Source organism: Elephantulus edwardii, unplaced genomic scaffold (genome assembly GCF_000299155.1).
Source record: "Elephantulus edwardii isolate Elephantulus edwardi_28Jun2011 unplaced genomic scaffold, EleEdw1.0 scaffold00068, whole genome shotgun sequence".
Lineage (NCBI taxonomy): Eukaryota > Metazoa > Chordata > Mammalia > Macroscelidea > Macroscelididae > Elephantulus > Elephantulus edwardii.
This window is the reverse complement of record NW_006399818.1, coordinates 9192328-9208682: the sequence shown is the minus strand read 5'-3', so window position 1 is coordinate 9208682 and position 16355 is coordinate 9192328. Positions and strand designations below refer to the sequence as shown.

The 16355-nt window shown below is 43.0% G+C and overlaps 1 protein-coding gene across 2 annotated transcripts in view; it reads right to left on the bottom strand.

Moving 5' to 3' along the window:
• Positions 1–9296: 9296 nt before the first annotated feature.
• The window catches only part of NR1H4 (nuclear receptor subfamily 1, group H, member 4), an 80631-nt gene continuing 73572 nt past the window's right edge, over positions 9297–16355 (bottom strand). For both annotated transcript variants that reach the window (XM_006888520.1, XM_006888521.1), the window contains exons 8-9: positions 13025–13138; positions 9297–9626 (exon numbers count right to left, since the gene is read on the bottom strand). In XM_006888520.1, the coding sequence (XP_006888582.1) occupies positions 9388–9626; positions 13025–13138 (353 nt within the window). In that variant the 3' untranslated portion in view covers positions 9297–9387. The remainder of the gene's footprint in view (positions 9627–13024; positions 13139–16355) is intronic.

Sequence of the window (16355 nt, the reverse complement as noted above, 5' to 3'; positions counted from 1 at the left end):
TCCTCCTGTACCAGTCAGATCTGATTTGATGGTACACGCACACAAAAATAATAATAAAATTAAATTTAAAAAAAATGTAAAAAAATAGACATTCCTTACCTCCATACCCTAAAACTATGATTTGACGTTTTTAGCAGGAGTCTAAGAAATTTAAATGCTTAATGAACTACTCACATGGTCTAAAATAACAAATTTCCTTGAGAAATACTGTTTGAGAAGTGCATAGACTTCACTACTGCCCTGACATCAGGCCCTGAGCCAAAAGCAGCAAACCAGGAGTAATGGCTCCTCATGTTTTATAGTTTGAGATTATTGGTATTGAGTTGGAACCAACTCCTAGCTGATGCTCTAGTGGGTTTTCAGTGGCCGTCAATGGCACGGGAGGAGTTTGCACATCCTTCTCCCGTGGAGCAGCTGAGGGATTAGAACAGCGTGCCTTTGGGATACTCCATTATAGAGCTCCCTCATCCCCAGATGATCATAATTGATCTTCCACACAGTTTTGTAAAGTGATTAACAGAATTATCTTTTTGCACATGCATTTGACGTAGAAGTTATAGGTGATATACTTGTATGTTGCAAAGAGAGTTCAGTCGTGTGGTCCATAGCAAGGTGCACTGCTATCCCAATAGTCACACATTTCTGGCTGTTGGAATCTACCAATGGCTCCCCAGGAGAAAGATGGCCACTCCTGCCTTTGCAACGTATGCAATTTATTCCCGTACCAAACAAAAAAAAAAGAAAGAAAGAAAGGAAAAGATCCGATAGAGTGTGGAAATTATTGAACAGTGTCACTGATAACACACATAAACAAGATCCTGCTGAAGGTTATCCAAAAACAATTGGAAAAGTACATCGACAGAGAACTACCAGAAATACAAATTGGGTTTACAAGAGGTTGTGGCCCTAGGGACATCATAGCTAATGTCAAATGGATCTTAGCTGAGAGCAGAGAATACCAGAAGAATGTCTATCTGTGTTTTATTGATTATGCAAAGGCATTTGACTGTGTGAATCACAACAAACTGTGACTAATCTTGGTTCTTCTGCTAAGAGAACAAACAAGTTTGTCCTAATTTGAGAAGAATATGAATCCCATTTCATGTGAAACCTGTATTTGGACCAGGAAGCAATTGTCAGAACAGCAAGGAAACACTGTATGGTTCAAAATCACCTCAGGGATGTATCTTATTTCAATACCTTTTTAATCTGTATACAAAATAGTTCATTTGGGAAGCTTGTCTTTATGAAAATAAGTGTGGCATCAGGATTGGAGGAAGACTCATCAACAACATGCATTATACAGATGACATAACCTAACGACAAAACTGAGGAGGGCCTGAAGCTTTTGCTGCAGAAAGTAAAGGACTATAGTATTCAATATAGATTGAAGCTCAACATCAAGAAGACAAAGATTCTTACCACTGGCCAATTGGCAGCATCATGATAAATGAAGAGGAGATTGAGATTGTTAACATTTAAGTTTGCTTGGTCCATAATCAATATTTTGGCACTAGAAGTCAGGAAACTAAAAGGTGAATTGCATAGGGAAAGATCTGCTGTCAGGGACCTCTCCAAGAATGTTAAAGAGCAGTGATGTCAGTCTGGAGACTAAGATGCACCTGATCTAGGCCATGGTCTTTGCAATTGCTTGTTATACATCAGAGTGCTGGACAATGACTAAGGATAATAGAAGGAGAATCAATGCTTTTGAGTTGTGGTGTTGGAGAAGAGTGTTGAACATTCTATGTTCTGCTAAGAGAACAAACAAGTTTGTCCTAGTCTTTCTTTGGAGGCAAGGATTTTGAAGCTCTGTTGCAAATGCTTCAGGCATTTTGCCAAGGAAGGACTTGTCCTTGGAGAAGGATATCATGCCTAAAAGGATGGGTGAGATAGATCGACACAGTAACTGTAATAATGGGGTCAGATTGTTGGAGACAGATTGGCTCAGAATAGAGCAGAGTTCAGAGCTATTGTACATAAGGTTACTTACTATGAGTTGCAGGCAACTTGATGGCACAAAACTTGATGACACAAAAAGACAATAGTACAAGGTGCTATATTGGCTTCAGGGAATGCTGAAACTTAGGAAAGATTTTTCTAGGAAGAACGTTTCCTTATGATCCACAGTGGCTGCTTCCTCCTCATGATGGCTGAACTCCTGGGCGTCTTAGTGATGCAAATGAGCCAAGAGGACAAGGCCATGGAGCCAACTACAGAGAGAAAGCATAGCCAAGGAAGGTGAGCAAGAAATCACTTGGGAGTCAGCCCTTAGACACTGTACCTTCTAAGTACCTTGTTAGGACAAGAGGCTCTTCAAGAGTGATGATAAGCTGGCGTTGTCCTCAATTTCCTGTTACTGTTAGGTGCTGGCGAGTTGGGTGCAACTCATAGCGACCCTACTATGAGCAACAGATCTGAACCCTGTCCTGTGCCATGATTACAATTTCTGACATGCTTGGACTCATTGCTGCAGTCACTGTGTCAGTGCACCTGGTTGAGGCTCTTCCTTTCTTTTGCCATGCTTCCACCTTCCCAAGCATGATGTCACTCTCCAAGGAATAGCCTTTCTTAGTAAGATGCCTAAAGTATGAGACAAATCTTTTATCACTTTTAAAGAACACTCAGCAGCCGATGGGATGTTCAGTACTCTTCTCCAACACCGCCGCTCAAAGGCATCAATGCTTCTTCTGTCATTCTTGTCCACTGTCCAGCTCGCAGCAGCATAGTTTTTCTTGTTATGTGCTGTCGAGTCACCTATGATTCATCGTGACCCTACAGCTCTGAACCTTCTCCTATTCTGAGACAGTCTCCCTGACTCTGACACACCTACCCCAATTTCCTCAGGTACTTTATCAATTCATTTCCTTTGGGATCTTCCTCTCCTGTGCTGTCCCTCCACCCTTCCAAGCATGATGTTCTTCTCCAAGGACCGTTCTCTCCTATTCTCTCCTGGACATGTGCCAAAGTATGTGAGACAGAGCTTCAAAATCCTTGCCTTCAAGGAGAGACTTGGTTTCACTCTCTCAAAGACAGATCTATCTGTTTTCTTGGAGGTCCATGAAGGACCAAGACGGTTTAACACTCTTCTCCAGCACCACAACTCAAAGGCATCAAATATTTCATCTATCATCCTTAGTCATTCATTGTCCAGCTCTCCGATGTATAATAAGTTATTGTGAAGATCATGATCTGGGTCAGGTGCACCTTAGTCTCTAGACTGACATTGTTGCTTATCAGTACTCTGGAAAGGTCCCTGATAGCAGATTTTCTCACTGTAATTTGTTGTTTGATTTCCTGATGGCTAATGCCAAGAGTTATTGTTGTTTCTTGCTGCTTACCATAGAGTTGGAACAACAAATAGCTGACTTTTCTGTAGGTTTTCAGATGTGATTAATTGCACAGGAGGAGATTACCCATCCTTCTCCCGCAGAGAAGCTGATGGCCTCCAACTGGGTATCTTCAGGACTACAGCGCAGCTTCCTGCCACTAGGCCATGGTCTTGGTAATTATGTGCTACATGTCAGAAAGCTGGACAATGACTAGGGAGGATAGGAGAATTGATGCCTTTGAGTTGTGGTGTTGGAGAAGAGTATTAAATATACATACCATGGACTGCTAGGAGAACAAACAGGTTTGTCCTGGAGAGGGTGAAACCAGGACGCTCCTTGGAGGCAAGGATTCTGAAGCTCTGTCTGACATACTTTGAAAATGTTGGAAGGAGGGACCAGTCCTTGGAGAGGAACAGCACAAAAGAAGAAGACCTCCAATGAAATGGATTGCTCATGGGATAATAGTGTGTCAGAGACAATAAGGTTGGCTCAGGATAAGCAGGTCTCTGAGCTGTTGTACATAGGGTCGCTACGAGTCACAGGCGACTTGATGACACATAACAACTAACAACAACAGCAGTGCCAGAGTGTTGATTACGAAGGTGAGCAAGTTGTAATTGTTAACCACCTCAATCTCTTCTCCATCTATCATGGTGCTGCCAATTGGCCAAGTAGTGAGAATCTTTGTCTTTTTTTTTATTTTTTTTCCTTTGTCTTCTTGATGTTGAGCTGTTCAATCCATATTGAAGACTACTGTCTTTGACTTTCTGTACCAAGTGCCTCAGGTTCTCCTCAGTTTCAGTAAGCAAGGTTATGTCATCTGCATAACATAGGTTGTTGATGAGTCTTCCTCCAATCCTTGTGCCACATTCCTCCTCATTAAGCCAGCCTCCCGAATGATCTGTTGTGCATACATATTGAAAAGGTATAGAGATAAGAGGCACCCCTGAGACATTCTTTTCCTGATTTAGAACAATTTAGTGTTTCCTTGCTCTGTTCTGAAGTCTGCCTCCTGGTCAGAGGATAGGTTTCGCCTGAGCACAGTCAAGTGTTCTGGTAAGTGACTGGAAGTACCATGGCCTAAATGAGATGTGCCTTAGTCCTCAAACTAACAACATTGCTCTTCAGTAATTTGGACAAGTTCCTGACTGCAGACTTTGTCACTGCAATATGTCTCCTTTAATAACTCATTAAAGGTAATTTAATATATTAACTGAGATGTAGTGGAGTGAGAACATCTTTGTAAGACTTTTTATATATTTGAAAATGAGAAAACAGAAGGTTCAGTTTGATCTCTTTCTCTCTCTCTCTCTCTCTCTCTCACACACACACACACACACACACACACACACACACACACACTCCCCCCACCCCTGGGAAGGAGGTTGTACATACGTGAGATCAAAGCTGTGGTGCATCTGACTACTCCAGAATAAAAACAGAGAGCAACATAAACAGTGAGAGGCGGGGACCAGTTAAGCAACCTGTTGATTGGTAGAAAAGCAGAGCCAACATTACCGAACACCTACTCAGGTCTGGAGACCGTGCAAACAGTTCTGCTTGCCTTATCGCGAATGCCCCTAACAGAACTGCACAGCCAACTCCACAGGGTTTTTGGCACAGCACCAGGCTTCCCTGCAAGCTCTGAGCTGACTAGCCTGTTTTACAGCCTCCGAACTGTCGCTCAAGGCTGCACAGCAGCTCAGAGACAAACCTGAGGGTAAAGCCATTCCCAGCCTCAGGAGCAACGCTCCATCAGGGGAAGATAAGAGACTCTGGTTTGATATTCCAACCTCCCTGTACTGCAGGAGAACAACTCTGAGAGGCTTCTACATGGTTCCTTATAGGGCTGAACCCCAGTTGCCACAATAGGGGTGTCCCTGGGTGGTTGAGTTAAGGTGTGTGGCTACTAACCAAAAGGTTGGTGGTTCTCCAATAGTGGTACCTTTCAAGAAAGGCTGGTGACGTGCTTCCAAACACTGAGCCTGTGCAGCACACTTTCATTCTGACACATGACGTGGCTCAGAGGCTGGGTCAAGGCAACAGCACTGGTTTTAGCTGCTGTGCGCATGTTAGCAGCCAGCGCAGTAACACTCCTTTTTCCTTGCTGTCTCATTTTCTTCATACCTCCCCCTTGCTATTTGGGGACATCTCCTAAATAAATGCCCTCAGGACTTTATCAGGCCAAAGTTAAGGCAGCAGGCAGTGATGTTTTCATTTTACAATGGTTAAAAGAAGCTGGAGAACAGATTGTGAGCTTGTTGTCATTCTCTACCACCATAATCTCCTACCTTCTTCCTTATTTGAACTTGACTCATTCTGCCACTTGAGTGGTCTTTCCTCTTTTCCTGGCCCGTCAAAGTCCAGGCTTCCCTCCAAAGCCTACAGAAATGTCACATTTCCGGGGAGATTTGCCTTGTGAGCACAGAACTTGCTTTTCTTCACATCATGGAAGCCCCACCAGATAGATATGATGTCTTTCCAATTGTTATGCTGCTGAAAGTTGACAATTACTAATTTGACAGAGAAGGATTGCTGTATTTGAGTTGTGATATTGGAGAAGAGTACAAAATAGCCTATGGACGTTCAAAAGAACAAATATGTCTTGGAGAAAGTGTAGCTAATGTGCTCTTTGGAAGCAAGGGTGGGGAAACTTCATCTCACATACTTTGGTCATGTTAGGAATGGGCCAGTCCTTGGAGAAGAACATCATGCATGAAAAGGTGAAGGGTTAACACAGGAGAGGAAGACCTTCAACAAGATGGGTTGACATGGTGACCGTAACAATGGGCTCAGGTGTCTTGGAGATGGTAAGGATGGTACAGGAGCGGGCCAGGTTCAGATCTACTGTTCATAGGGTTCCTATGAGTTGTAATCGACTCAATGGCACATTAACAACAACAATCACTTTTTTAATATTTGAATTTTTTAAATTTTTTTCTATTACTCTGATTTATTTACAAAGTGTGAATACATTGTTTTTCACAAAAGATCCTTCCCATTTCTTTCATCCCACACAATAACCACTTTTGTATCTCTCACAGTAAAAAAAAAGAGGAAAAAAGACCCCTAAAACAAAATAGCAGCCAAAAAATGTCCCTTACCACCCCATCTGACAATTGTGGAGGCCATTGACTCAGAGTGGCCCTCTACCCGGTTTATTCACAGCAGGACACTGGCCAGCTTTCTCCAGAGGATCAGACTGATGGAGCAGCCAAAAATATTGTGTCACCAAGTCTTCTTAAAAGGCTAGCAAAAGACTCTTATATGTTGTATAGACTCAAGAAAGAGAACCCAACTAATAGCCCCAAGTCATTTCTAATTCCATTAGTGTGCTCAGTGTTGGCCTAGCATTTTAATATAAAACCAGACAACCATTTGCTTATTAAGCAAACTCCGTTTGGGCTGACTTCAGTAGAGCAAAAATGCTCAACCCCAACGCTGTATTTGACTGTGGTGTTGGTCTGGAGTGCTGAGTCTGCCATGCGCTGCCAGAAGCGCAAACAACCCTGTCTTGGACGAAGAACAACCAGAGTGCTCATTAGAGGCAGAACGGGTGAAACTCAAGCTCACATACTTTGGGCATGTTTTCAGGGGGGTCAGTCTTTGGGGGAAAAAGAGAACAGGCAGGGGAAAGGGGATTTCCAGAGAGAGGAAGACTCTGGTCAGGATGGATTGGCACAGTGACTGTGACGAGGGGCTTGAGCATGGCAGAGGGGACGAGGATGGCACGAGATAGGGCAAGGCTTTGATCTGTTGTTCATGGAATCACCATGAGTCATGGCCACCTTGATGACACATAATAACAGCTACAATACTGCTGTTTAGTGGGGGCAACAGTGTAGAAATGTCCCTAGAATTTCCAAAGGCTAGAGTTTTCCCAGCAGCAGCCTGCCGCATCATTCTGCCATGGAGTGGCTGGTCAGTTGGAACTGCCAACCTTTCTGTTTAACTGCTGAGAGCTTAACTCCTATACAACCAGGGCTCCTTCTATTGTTTATAGAAGGTGTTTTATTATAGTCACTGAAGAATAATGGGGAGGCAAATGCAACAATGTAGCAATGGAGGAAGGAAATGAACTCACTGCTGCTTGGGGGAAGTAAAGGACAGCTGTGTGCCCAGCTGTAAGTGTGCTTTCAAAAAGTAAAAGAAAACAAACAAAAAGTGATTAATTATATGTTCTGAAGCCAATGCAGAGCATTCTAAAGAGCGATAAGGGGATGCCCGATCACTGTGGTGTCTGTATCTTCTGAATTTATAAATGCTGCCTCAAGACTCTCACTAGAAAGAAAGTGATGGCTTGAGGAAATGTTTTCCATGAGCATTATTAACTTCTGGATTGCATGCTACTCTCCCTTAGAAAATGAGATGATCAGAGAGCTATTACAAATGAATGAATATTCATCAGGATTCTCCAGGATTGGGGAAGTGCCAGCAGTGTGGTGAGAGTTCTTCCTCTAAATGACTCCCCTCAAGTTCAATGGAATGCCTTTTATCATTTAAAGGAATACGAGCCCATCATTTTTCTATTTTTGTTCCCAAAGAAAAACCCATGGTCATTATTTGTGGTTTATTGCTAACATTGAACACAACTCTTTAATAAAATATATGCAATAAAATAACATGAAGAGCGAAATGAAATCCCCCTTATTGTAATGGAATTGAAGTAGTGAGCAATTGAAATAGGCAAACAGGACAAGCCAATCAGAATGAAGGCTTCCCTGAAGCCTAATACAGACTGCAGAAAGTAATTCCATCTAGCCCCGTCGTTATAATTATGGAAGTAACATAATTACTCTATAAATATACATCAAGATTCTTGCATGAACTCTGTCTTGGGGAACTTGTAGATCAACTGGCATAACAAAATCTACAAAGACAATGTTCACCGTCCTACTTTGGTGAGTAATGACTCTGGTTTTAAAACCTTACAGGCTGTCTTCTAAGGTGCAATTAGTGATCACTTTCTGCCTAAAGCTAAGAAGAGTAAAGAAAACCAAAAGCTCAAAGGAATAATAAGACTAAAGGACTTACGGATGACATGAACGAACCCAACCTTCACTGCCCAGAGACCAGAAGGACTAGATGGTGCCCCACTGCTATGGCTGACTCTCTGGTTAAAAGCACCATAAAAGGTCTTAGACAGATGGGAGGCAGAAAAATAATTTAACAAAGTGAAAAATCATGTCAAAGTCTACATTTACTAATCTCACTGAGACAAGTGGAATTCCCTAACACTGTGGCCCTTAGACATTCTTCAGGCCTGGAACTGAACCCACCCTTGGAGATCAACTTCTGGTTCAACAATAGACAATCCTATAGAGTGTATGAAGAGAGACAGAGTTTTAGCATGTGTTGGGCATGTCAGGAGGGACCTGTCATCAAACTGAGAAAGGTGGAAAGTCAGCAAAAGGGGGAGAGAAGACCCACCACAGGATGGATTGACGCAGTGGCTGCAGCAATGAGCTTGAGCGTGACAGAGACCATGAGAATGGTCATGGATAGAGCAAAGGACAAGGTCACTTATGGCCATAGGCAGTTTGACAGTATTTAACAATAGTGCAGCAATGGGCTTAAGCGTGTCAGAGGTGACGAGGACGGCAGAGGCTAGGACAGAGTTCAGAGCTCTTGTTCACAGAGAGGCTCTGAGTCATACTCAATTTGACAGCACCAAACAACATAGACGTACAGTAACACTCAGGAGGAACGTACTCCTCTGACCAGTTCAAAAACAACTATATGAGACCACCAAAGTAGCATTTGCCCACGAATAAAGTTCAGAAGACAGGAAGGGACAGGCAAAGACACAGAGCAACATGAGCAGAGGGCTGTTACAACTGTGGAAATTTAACATCACAAAATAAAATGTGTATACATTGTTGAATGGGAAAGAATGTGCTCTGTAAACTTTCACCCACACCACAGTATAAGGTGTTTTGTTTTTGTTTTTTTTTTTAAAAAAAATGTGTGGAACTAGGTACAAATGAAGGAATGTTATACATCAAATTTCTATTACAAAGGAAATAGAGGGCTAGCCCTGGTCCCTACTCCTGCATTACTGCACGTCCCAGATTTCACAGAGCAGTGGGGTGAACTTGTGATCATTCACTCTCCAGGACATTAGCATCTCCGCATGGTGATGGTTGAATGTCCGCAGTTCCGTCAGGCGGCCCAGGAGACAGGCAAAGTGTTGAGGGTTTTCCGGCTGATGAATCTTGCACAGTTTTTGTAACACCTCAAGCAGTGGCTCCTGCAGCTTCTCGACCGCCTCCCTGTCCTTTATGTATTGTCTGTCTGTTTTGAAGTTTGGAGTAAAAGGACACAAGTGAGAAGTGAAAAAATTAATTCATATTTGACACAATTATTGTTGTTGTTGTTAAGTGCCATTGAGTTGTAGACGACTCATAGCGACCCTATGAACGAATGACCTGAACTCTTGTATAACGTTCATCATTTCTCCAAGTTCATAGGGTTTCCAGAGGCAAGCTATTACAGAAGTAGATGCCACTCCTGCTTCCAAGCTTGGTTTAATCAGGGAGCTCCACTAAACACTGTCCACCATGAGTAACCATTATTGCATTTGACACATCAGTGTCATAGTGTTTAGTATCACAGCAACCACGAGTTGTACAGCAAATGGACAGACCAGTGCTATACCACTTAGAAGAATGTTTGACCAAAACCAATTCAAACCAGGCCTAAGGGCTGCAGGTTTAAATCACCCACCTTTGGCTTGGTAGCATCACTTTCTATCCAGTAGGCCAACAGAGCTTGCTCTATGTTGTTGTTAAGTGCTGTCGAGTGGTAGACAACTCATATTTGACACAATTAGACAATGCTAACTTTTTTTTAAAAAAAATGTTGTTTATAAATATGCACATCAAATATGCAAAGGTAAGCATTCAAACGGAAACATTTTTACACACATGTATATTTATTGGAATGTCTGTGTGATGTAAATGGTTCAGTGTTCAAGAACGAACCACAAAGCTGGCAGTTTAAAAGCATGCAGAGTGCCTCAGAAGAAAGGCCTGGTGATCTGCGTGTAAAAGATCACAACCCCGAAAATCCACTGATGCTGTTCTACTCTGTACATGTGGGGCCACGCATGGGGTCAGTATTGCAGCACCTGGTTTCTACTCAGGTCATCACAATGAGATTAAGACATGGAACATTTACAGCTCCCAAGAAAGGTCCCTGAAGTCCCTTCTTAACCAGTACCCCCATAGTAGCCCATGTTCTTATCTCTGCCACCTGGGTCCAGTTTTCCTGTTTCTAAACATGAAATAAGCAGAGTCATACAGCATGGCCTTTTTGGCTTGCCTCATTTGGCTCGATGTATTATCCTTGAGATGCATTTGTGTTGTTGCATGTAGCAATTCTTCTTTTCTATTGCTGTCCACATAATATTATAAGATGCAGCTATAGCATAATCTATGCATGCCTTCCACTGTGGACCCACATTTGGACTGTTCCAAGTTGCTGTGACTATTCTTTTTTCATAGACATAAGCACTCATTTCTGTTGGGGATTTTTCCCAGCAGAGTGGAATTAGTTGGTCATAAGGGACTGTATCTTTATCCTTATCTGTCTGTCTATGTATGTATGTATGTATGTATGTTTGTATCTATCTATCTATCTATCTATCTATCTATCTATCTATCTATCTATCTATCATCTAGCTATTATCTATCTATCTATCTATCTAAATACTGCCGTTGAGTCAAAACTGGCTCATAGCTGACCTTCAGTGGGTTTTCAGAGGCTATAAATTGCATGAGAAGTGATTGCCTATCTCTCTCCCAATGAGCTGCTTGTGGGTTCAAACTGTCCCCCTCTGGATTAGCAGCACAACTTCCTACCCATAGGCCAGTAGAGGTCTATATATGTATGTGTATATGTATGTATGTTGTTATGTGCTGTCAAGTCACCTGTGACTCATAGTGATCCTGTGTTTAATAGCGCTGAACCCTGCCCTATCCTAAGCGAGTCTCATTGACTCCAACACACCTACCCCCATTGTGTATATAAATACATATACGTGTGTGTGTTATGTGTGCATTCTAATATATATATGTAGTTTTAAGGCACACAGTTCGAATCTACCAGCTGCTCCACAGGAGACATTTAGGGTAATCCCCAACCGTGCAGTTTACTGCCTCTGAAAACCCTCTGGATGAGCAGCTATGTTATATGGCATATAACAACAGCAACATATGTAGTTTTAGTAGATACTGTGAAACTATTCTACTTTTTAAATGATAAAGTAAGTAAATAAATTACTAACTTCTGCCTCATTATCACACACAAAAGTTGTTAAAAGTTAACTGTACATGTTCACTATAAATCATGAACATGACTTGACTTGCTATCAAATTGTCCAAATAATCTGAAAATACTTAAGCAGAGAGGTATCCTTTTCAACATTGTTTAAAACACAGAAAGGGGGAACATTCGGAATACCAAATGTATGATAAAGATTAAGTAATTATTTCATATCTATAACAGACTGTAATATATGCAGTACAATGAACTTCACCAATATATTTTTTTTATTCATATGGAGAAACACTTTTGAAGAAATGTGACATTTAAAAAACTACAAGAAGTCTCTAAGTGATACACGTGTTCAGCTCTGGTCTCCTAATTGAAAAGTTGGCAACTTGAACCCAGTCAGAGGCTGCAGGGAGGAAAGGGGCCTTGAAATACCCATGGAGCAGCTCTATCGTGAGATCATCATGTGTCTGCAGTGATTGACAATAACCACCTGCGCCCCCCCCACTGAGGACCTCTAGTGGCCAACCTGAAGGTGGTACTTAGAATCCATCAGTTGCTCTGAGGGAGAAAGATGAGCAATCTCCTCCCGTGTGATTTACAGCCTGTGAAAACCCACTGAGGGGTCAGCTATGAGTCAGTTCCAACCCAAATCCAGATAACAACAAACAGCCAGCACCCATAGTACCATCCTCATCGCCCTTACTTTTCTTTAAGTACCGTATTTACTATATTCAAACTTAGAGAATTGTATTTAGGTCTTACTTTCCTTATTTCCTCATCTTTGTGTTGTATTTCATTTCTACTGTTTCCTCAAAGGTTAGTGTTGTTTCTTCATTATCTCGCACCCTAATAGAAAGTCCATGTGACACTGGTGTGTGACACTGATGTGTCAAATGTGATAATGGTCACCCATGGTAGACAATGTTTGGTGGTGTTCCCTGATTCAAACAAGCTTGGAAGCAGGAGTGGCATCCACTTCCATAAATAGCTTGCCTCCAGAAACCCTATGAACCTGGCTGGAGAAAGGATGAAAGTTATACAAGTGTTCAGGTCTTTCGTTCATAGGGTCGATATGAGTCACCTATGACTCGACAACACTTAACAACAATAACAATAGAAAGTCCATGTCATCAGGACTGGTTCCTGCCTATTGTCCTCGTCACTGTGTCCCCATCATTTATAACTATATGCAGCACATAGTAGGAACTCAGTATGCACTAACTGAATTAATTAATACAAAGTTTAGGGGGGAAAAAGATAAGTGTGTGAAAATGTTAATAATACCTGTGTTCAAGTTTTATTTTTTTTCTTTATGTCTCTAGGTCTTCTAAACTTTCTTCAATTATATTATCATAATTACATACTAACATAGAAAAACACACTGGAATCAAATAGAAATGTCAGGTGGAAATTACCTGGGGAGAGGATGACAATTGCTGTAAGCAAAGCATACTCTTCCTGAGTCATTTTCAATTCGCCAACACTTTTGTAAAAACTAAACATAGGTGTTATATATTCATCAGAGATACCTGTAAGAGAAAGTTGAAAAATTGCAGTCACATAGCCTTAATTTTGAATGATTAAAATGTATACAGAATAGCACATCATAAGCACACTATTTTGTTTAACTTTTCCTTAGAAAGGTTCTGATGTTGAAACTGTTGTTACGTGCTGTCGAGTTGTCTGCGACAGTGACCCTATGTACAACTGCCCTATTCTATGCCAATCTCACCTTTTCTGACACACTTATCCCCATTTCCCCAGTCACTGAATCAATCCATCTCATCAAGGGTCTTCCTCTCCTGTGTTGTCCCTCCACCCTCAAATGCATGATATCCTTATCCAAGAACTGGTCCCTCCTTGCAACATGTCCGAAGTTTTTCAGACGAAGCTTCAGAATCCTTGCCTCCAAGGAGCAGCCCGCCTTCACCCACTCCAGGATGAACCTGTTCATTTTCTTAGCAGTCCATGGTAAATTCGATACTCTTCTCCAGCACCACAGTTCAAAGGTGTCAATTCTCCTTCTGTCCTTCCTAGTCATTGTCCAGCTCTCTGATGCATAGCAAGTGATTGCAAAGTCCGTGGCCTGTATCAGGTGTATACCCGTATATGGGAACCTTGTTTGTAAACAGAGTCTTTGAAGATGTCCTCTGTTAACATGGGGACAGAGAGCTCTGGTGGCCTAATCTGTAGGGAGTCCTATGATTAACCCAAAGGCTGAGCCTCCCTGATGGTTCAAATTCACCTGAGGAAAAAGATGGACAGTTTTTTCCCCACATAATTTACAACATTTGAAACCCAATGAAGGGCCAGCAATGAGGCACTTCCCACTGTATGATGGTGAGTTTTGAGGGTTTTTAATGTTAGAGCCCTTGTGGTGCAAGAGATAAACTCTTAGCTGCTAGCTGAAAGACTGGCAATCTGTAGCTCTGTGGTAAGAAGCTGTGCTGCAATCCCAAAGGCATATAGTTCAAATCCACCAGGTGCTGGGTGGGAAGAAGATGGGCGGTTACTTTCTGTGTGATTTAATGCCTCTGAACACTCACTGGAAGGTCAGCTCTGAATCGCTACTGACTCATTGGCAATAACAGCAGCTGCTTGCAGGAGAGACACATAGTCATTTGCTTCTGTAAGAATTACAACCTAGGAGACTCTATGGGGGGGGGGTGTGTTTCACTCTGTCACACTGGGTTGTTGTGAGTTGGAATCAACTTGATGGCAACAACATGCTGAGAAAGGGTGGCTACTGTCCAATCCCAGTGGTGTCCTTAGAAAAAAGAAGAGACATTAAGAGAAACAGAGGCTGTAAGGAAGGGTATGTGAGGCTAAATCTGTAATACCAGGAACTCCTAGGGATACCAGCAGCTGGGAGAAACAAGACTCTTCTATACATTTCAAAGCTTATATGGCCTGCCAACGCATTGATTTGGATTTCTAGGTCCTAGACTGTTATTATTCCTATTATTTAAAGTCACTTATTTTGCAGTACTTTGTTACTTCAGTCTTAGGAAATTAATATGCACACATATGTTAACATTTGTGCATCCCATATACATAAATTTAAACTGAAGCTAAAAAAATAAAATTCAGATTCCAAGATGGCAGCAGCAGCCAAAACAACGTGGTGAGCTGCGGGAGCAGTGGACCACATGGAGGAGGGCCACCATAGCCTTCTCCAGACCTCTGTTTATTGATAATTGAACAGTTAAACACTTGATGACAGGTCTTTGGTGTGGATCAAGGTTCGAGATCAAGGATTCCCAGGGAGGAATGGGTGAGTCCCATGGCTCCCAGCCTTCTGCTGCCGAGCCTGCACTGCTGCTGCAGCTCCATGAGGCTCCCACCGCCGACCCCAGGGATCCCCTCACCAGAGAAGGACGGTAGGCACCCCCCACCCCCTACCCCAGGCTGGTGCAGCAGAGCTGCCACACCGCAGCAGAGTGGACTGGTTCTGGGGAGAATTCTTGGAGCCAAGACAGGGGTGGCGAGAGACAGGGTGGCAGGATGGGGTTTCCCTGGGCAGCCCAGAGAGGAAGACTTCCAGTACAATGGATTGATGAGAGTCTCTGTGAGTTGTTTACGACTCAACCACATTTAACTGTGGCAGCATGTCCGAGACAGCAGATGTCCTCAATGCACGGCATCTTTTGATCTGCTGTCTGCCTTTGCCAAGAACTGTTTAGACCTGGGGTTGGGGGGGGGTGTTCACTACTCTCAGGTCCCTTTCTCAACTTATATAGGGGGAGGGCAGTGACACTTCAAATTACAGTATGACCACTTATTGGGGGGTGGGTAATGGTGGCGGTACTGGAATTGGGGATGTTGTCTCTGGCCACATGGTCTTCAGTGAGGTGTGGGGTCTGGACTTGGGGTAGGGAATTTGGGGGGAGGTGCCAGCCATCCCCGGGGGTGTGTCACCTGGTCCACGAGGGTTGCCATCGGCCCTCGGGGGCGGCAGTTCGTTTAGTTCCCCAGAGGGCTGCAGGCGAGCCATGCGTTTGGCCCCCAGCAGGCGCTGGAACGAGCTCCTCAGCCCTCGGATTGGACCGTCCAACCCCTGGGTAGAAAAAAACTGCCTAGGGTATACAGAGAATTTTATTGAGGCTACTTTCCTCCACCATCTCCCCCAGTATTCCTGTAAGTAACACCCCCAAAGCCCTTCTATTTGTTACTCACAAGTTTGTGTTCTCTAGATTTGTTCCCTTTTCTATAGGTAACCTTAACACTGAGTTTTACTCCAGACCTGACCCTGAACCCAATTCCAAAGACAAAAAGGAAATACAACAGCCAGCTAAGGAAGCAAAGAAGGATGGAGCCTCAGGGTTCAGTCAGCCATCCCCACTGGACCCACCTGGGAAAACACTTGGCAGTCCAGAGGGGAGTAAATGTCAGGAAAACATCCTCTAACAGAACAAGAAGGCAAGCAGCTTCAACCCAAGACCACCAAGCAAAGTGATAAAGTGTGCTCCCTTTCCCCCTTCACATCAATGCCCCTGTTCAGCATGAAGAAGCCAGAGAGTCTGTGTCCAATTCTCAAATGAGAAATCCACAAGTGAATATGACAGTTTGTTTAATCACCATTGGACTATGCTTACCATTGTCCTGAATCACCTGGCCCCCGCTGGATCCTTTTCATTTCCTTCACCTGCTCCCCCCACCAACCAAATTGTGCAGCCTTGTAACCGCATTCCTGCAGTTTTCATCCCTGCCCACCCTCACCCTTCTGCTCCCAACCCTCATCTCCTT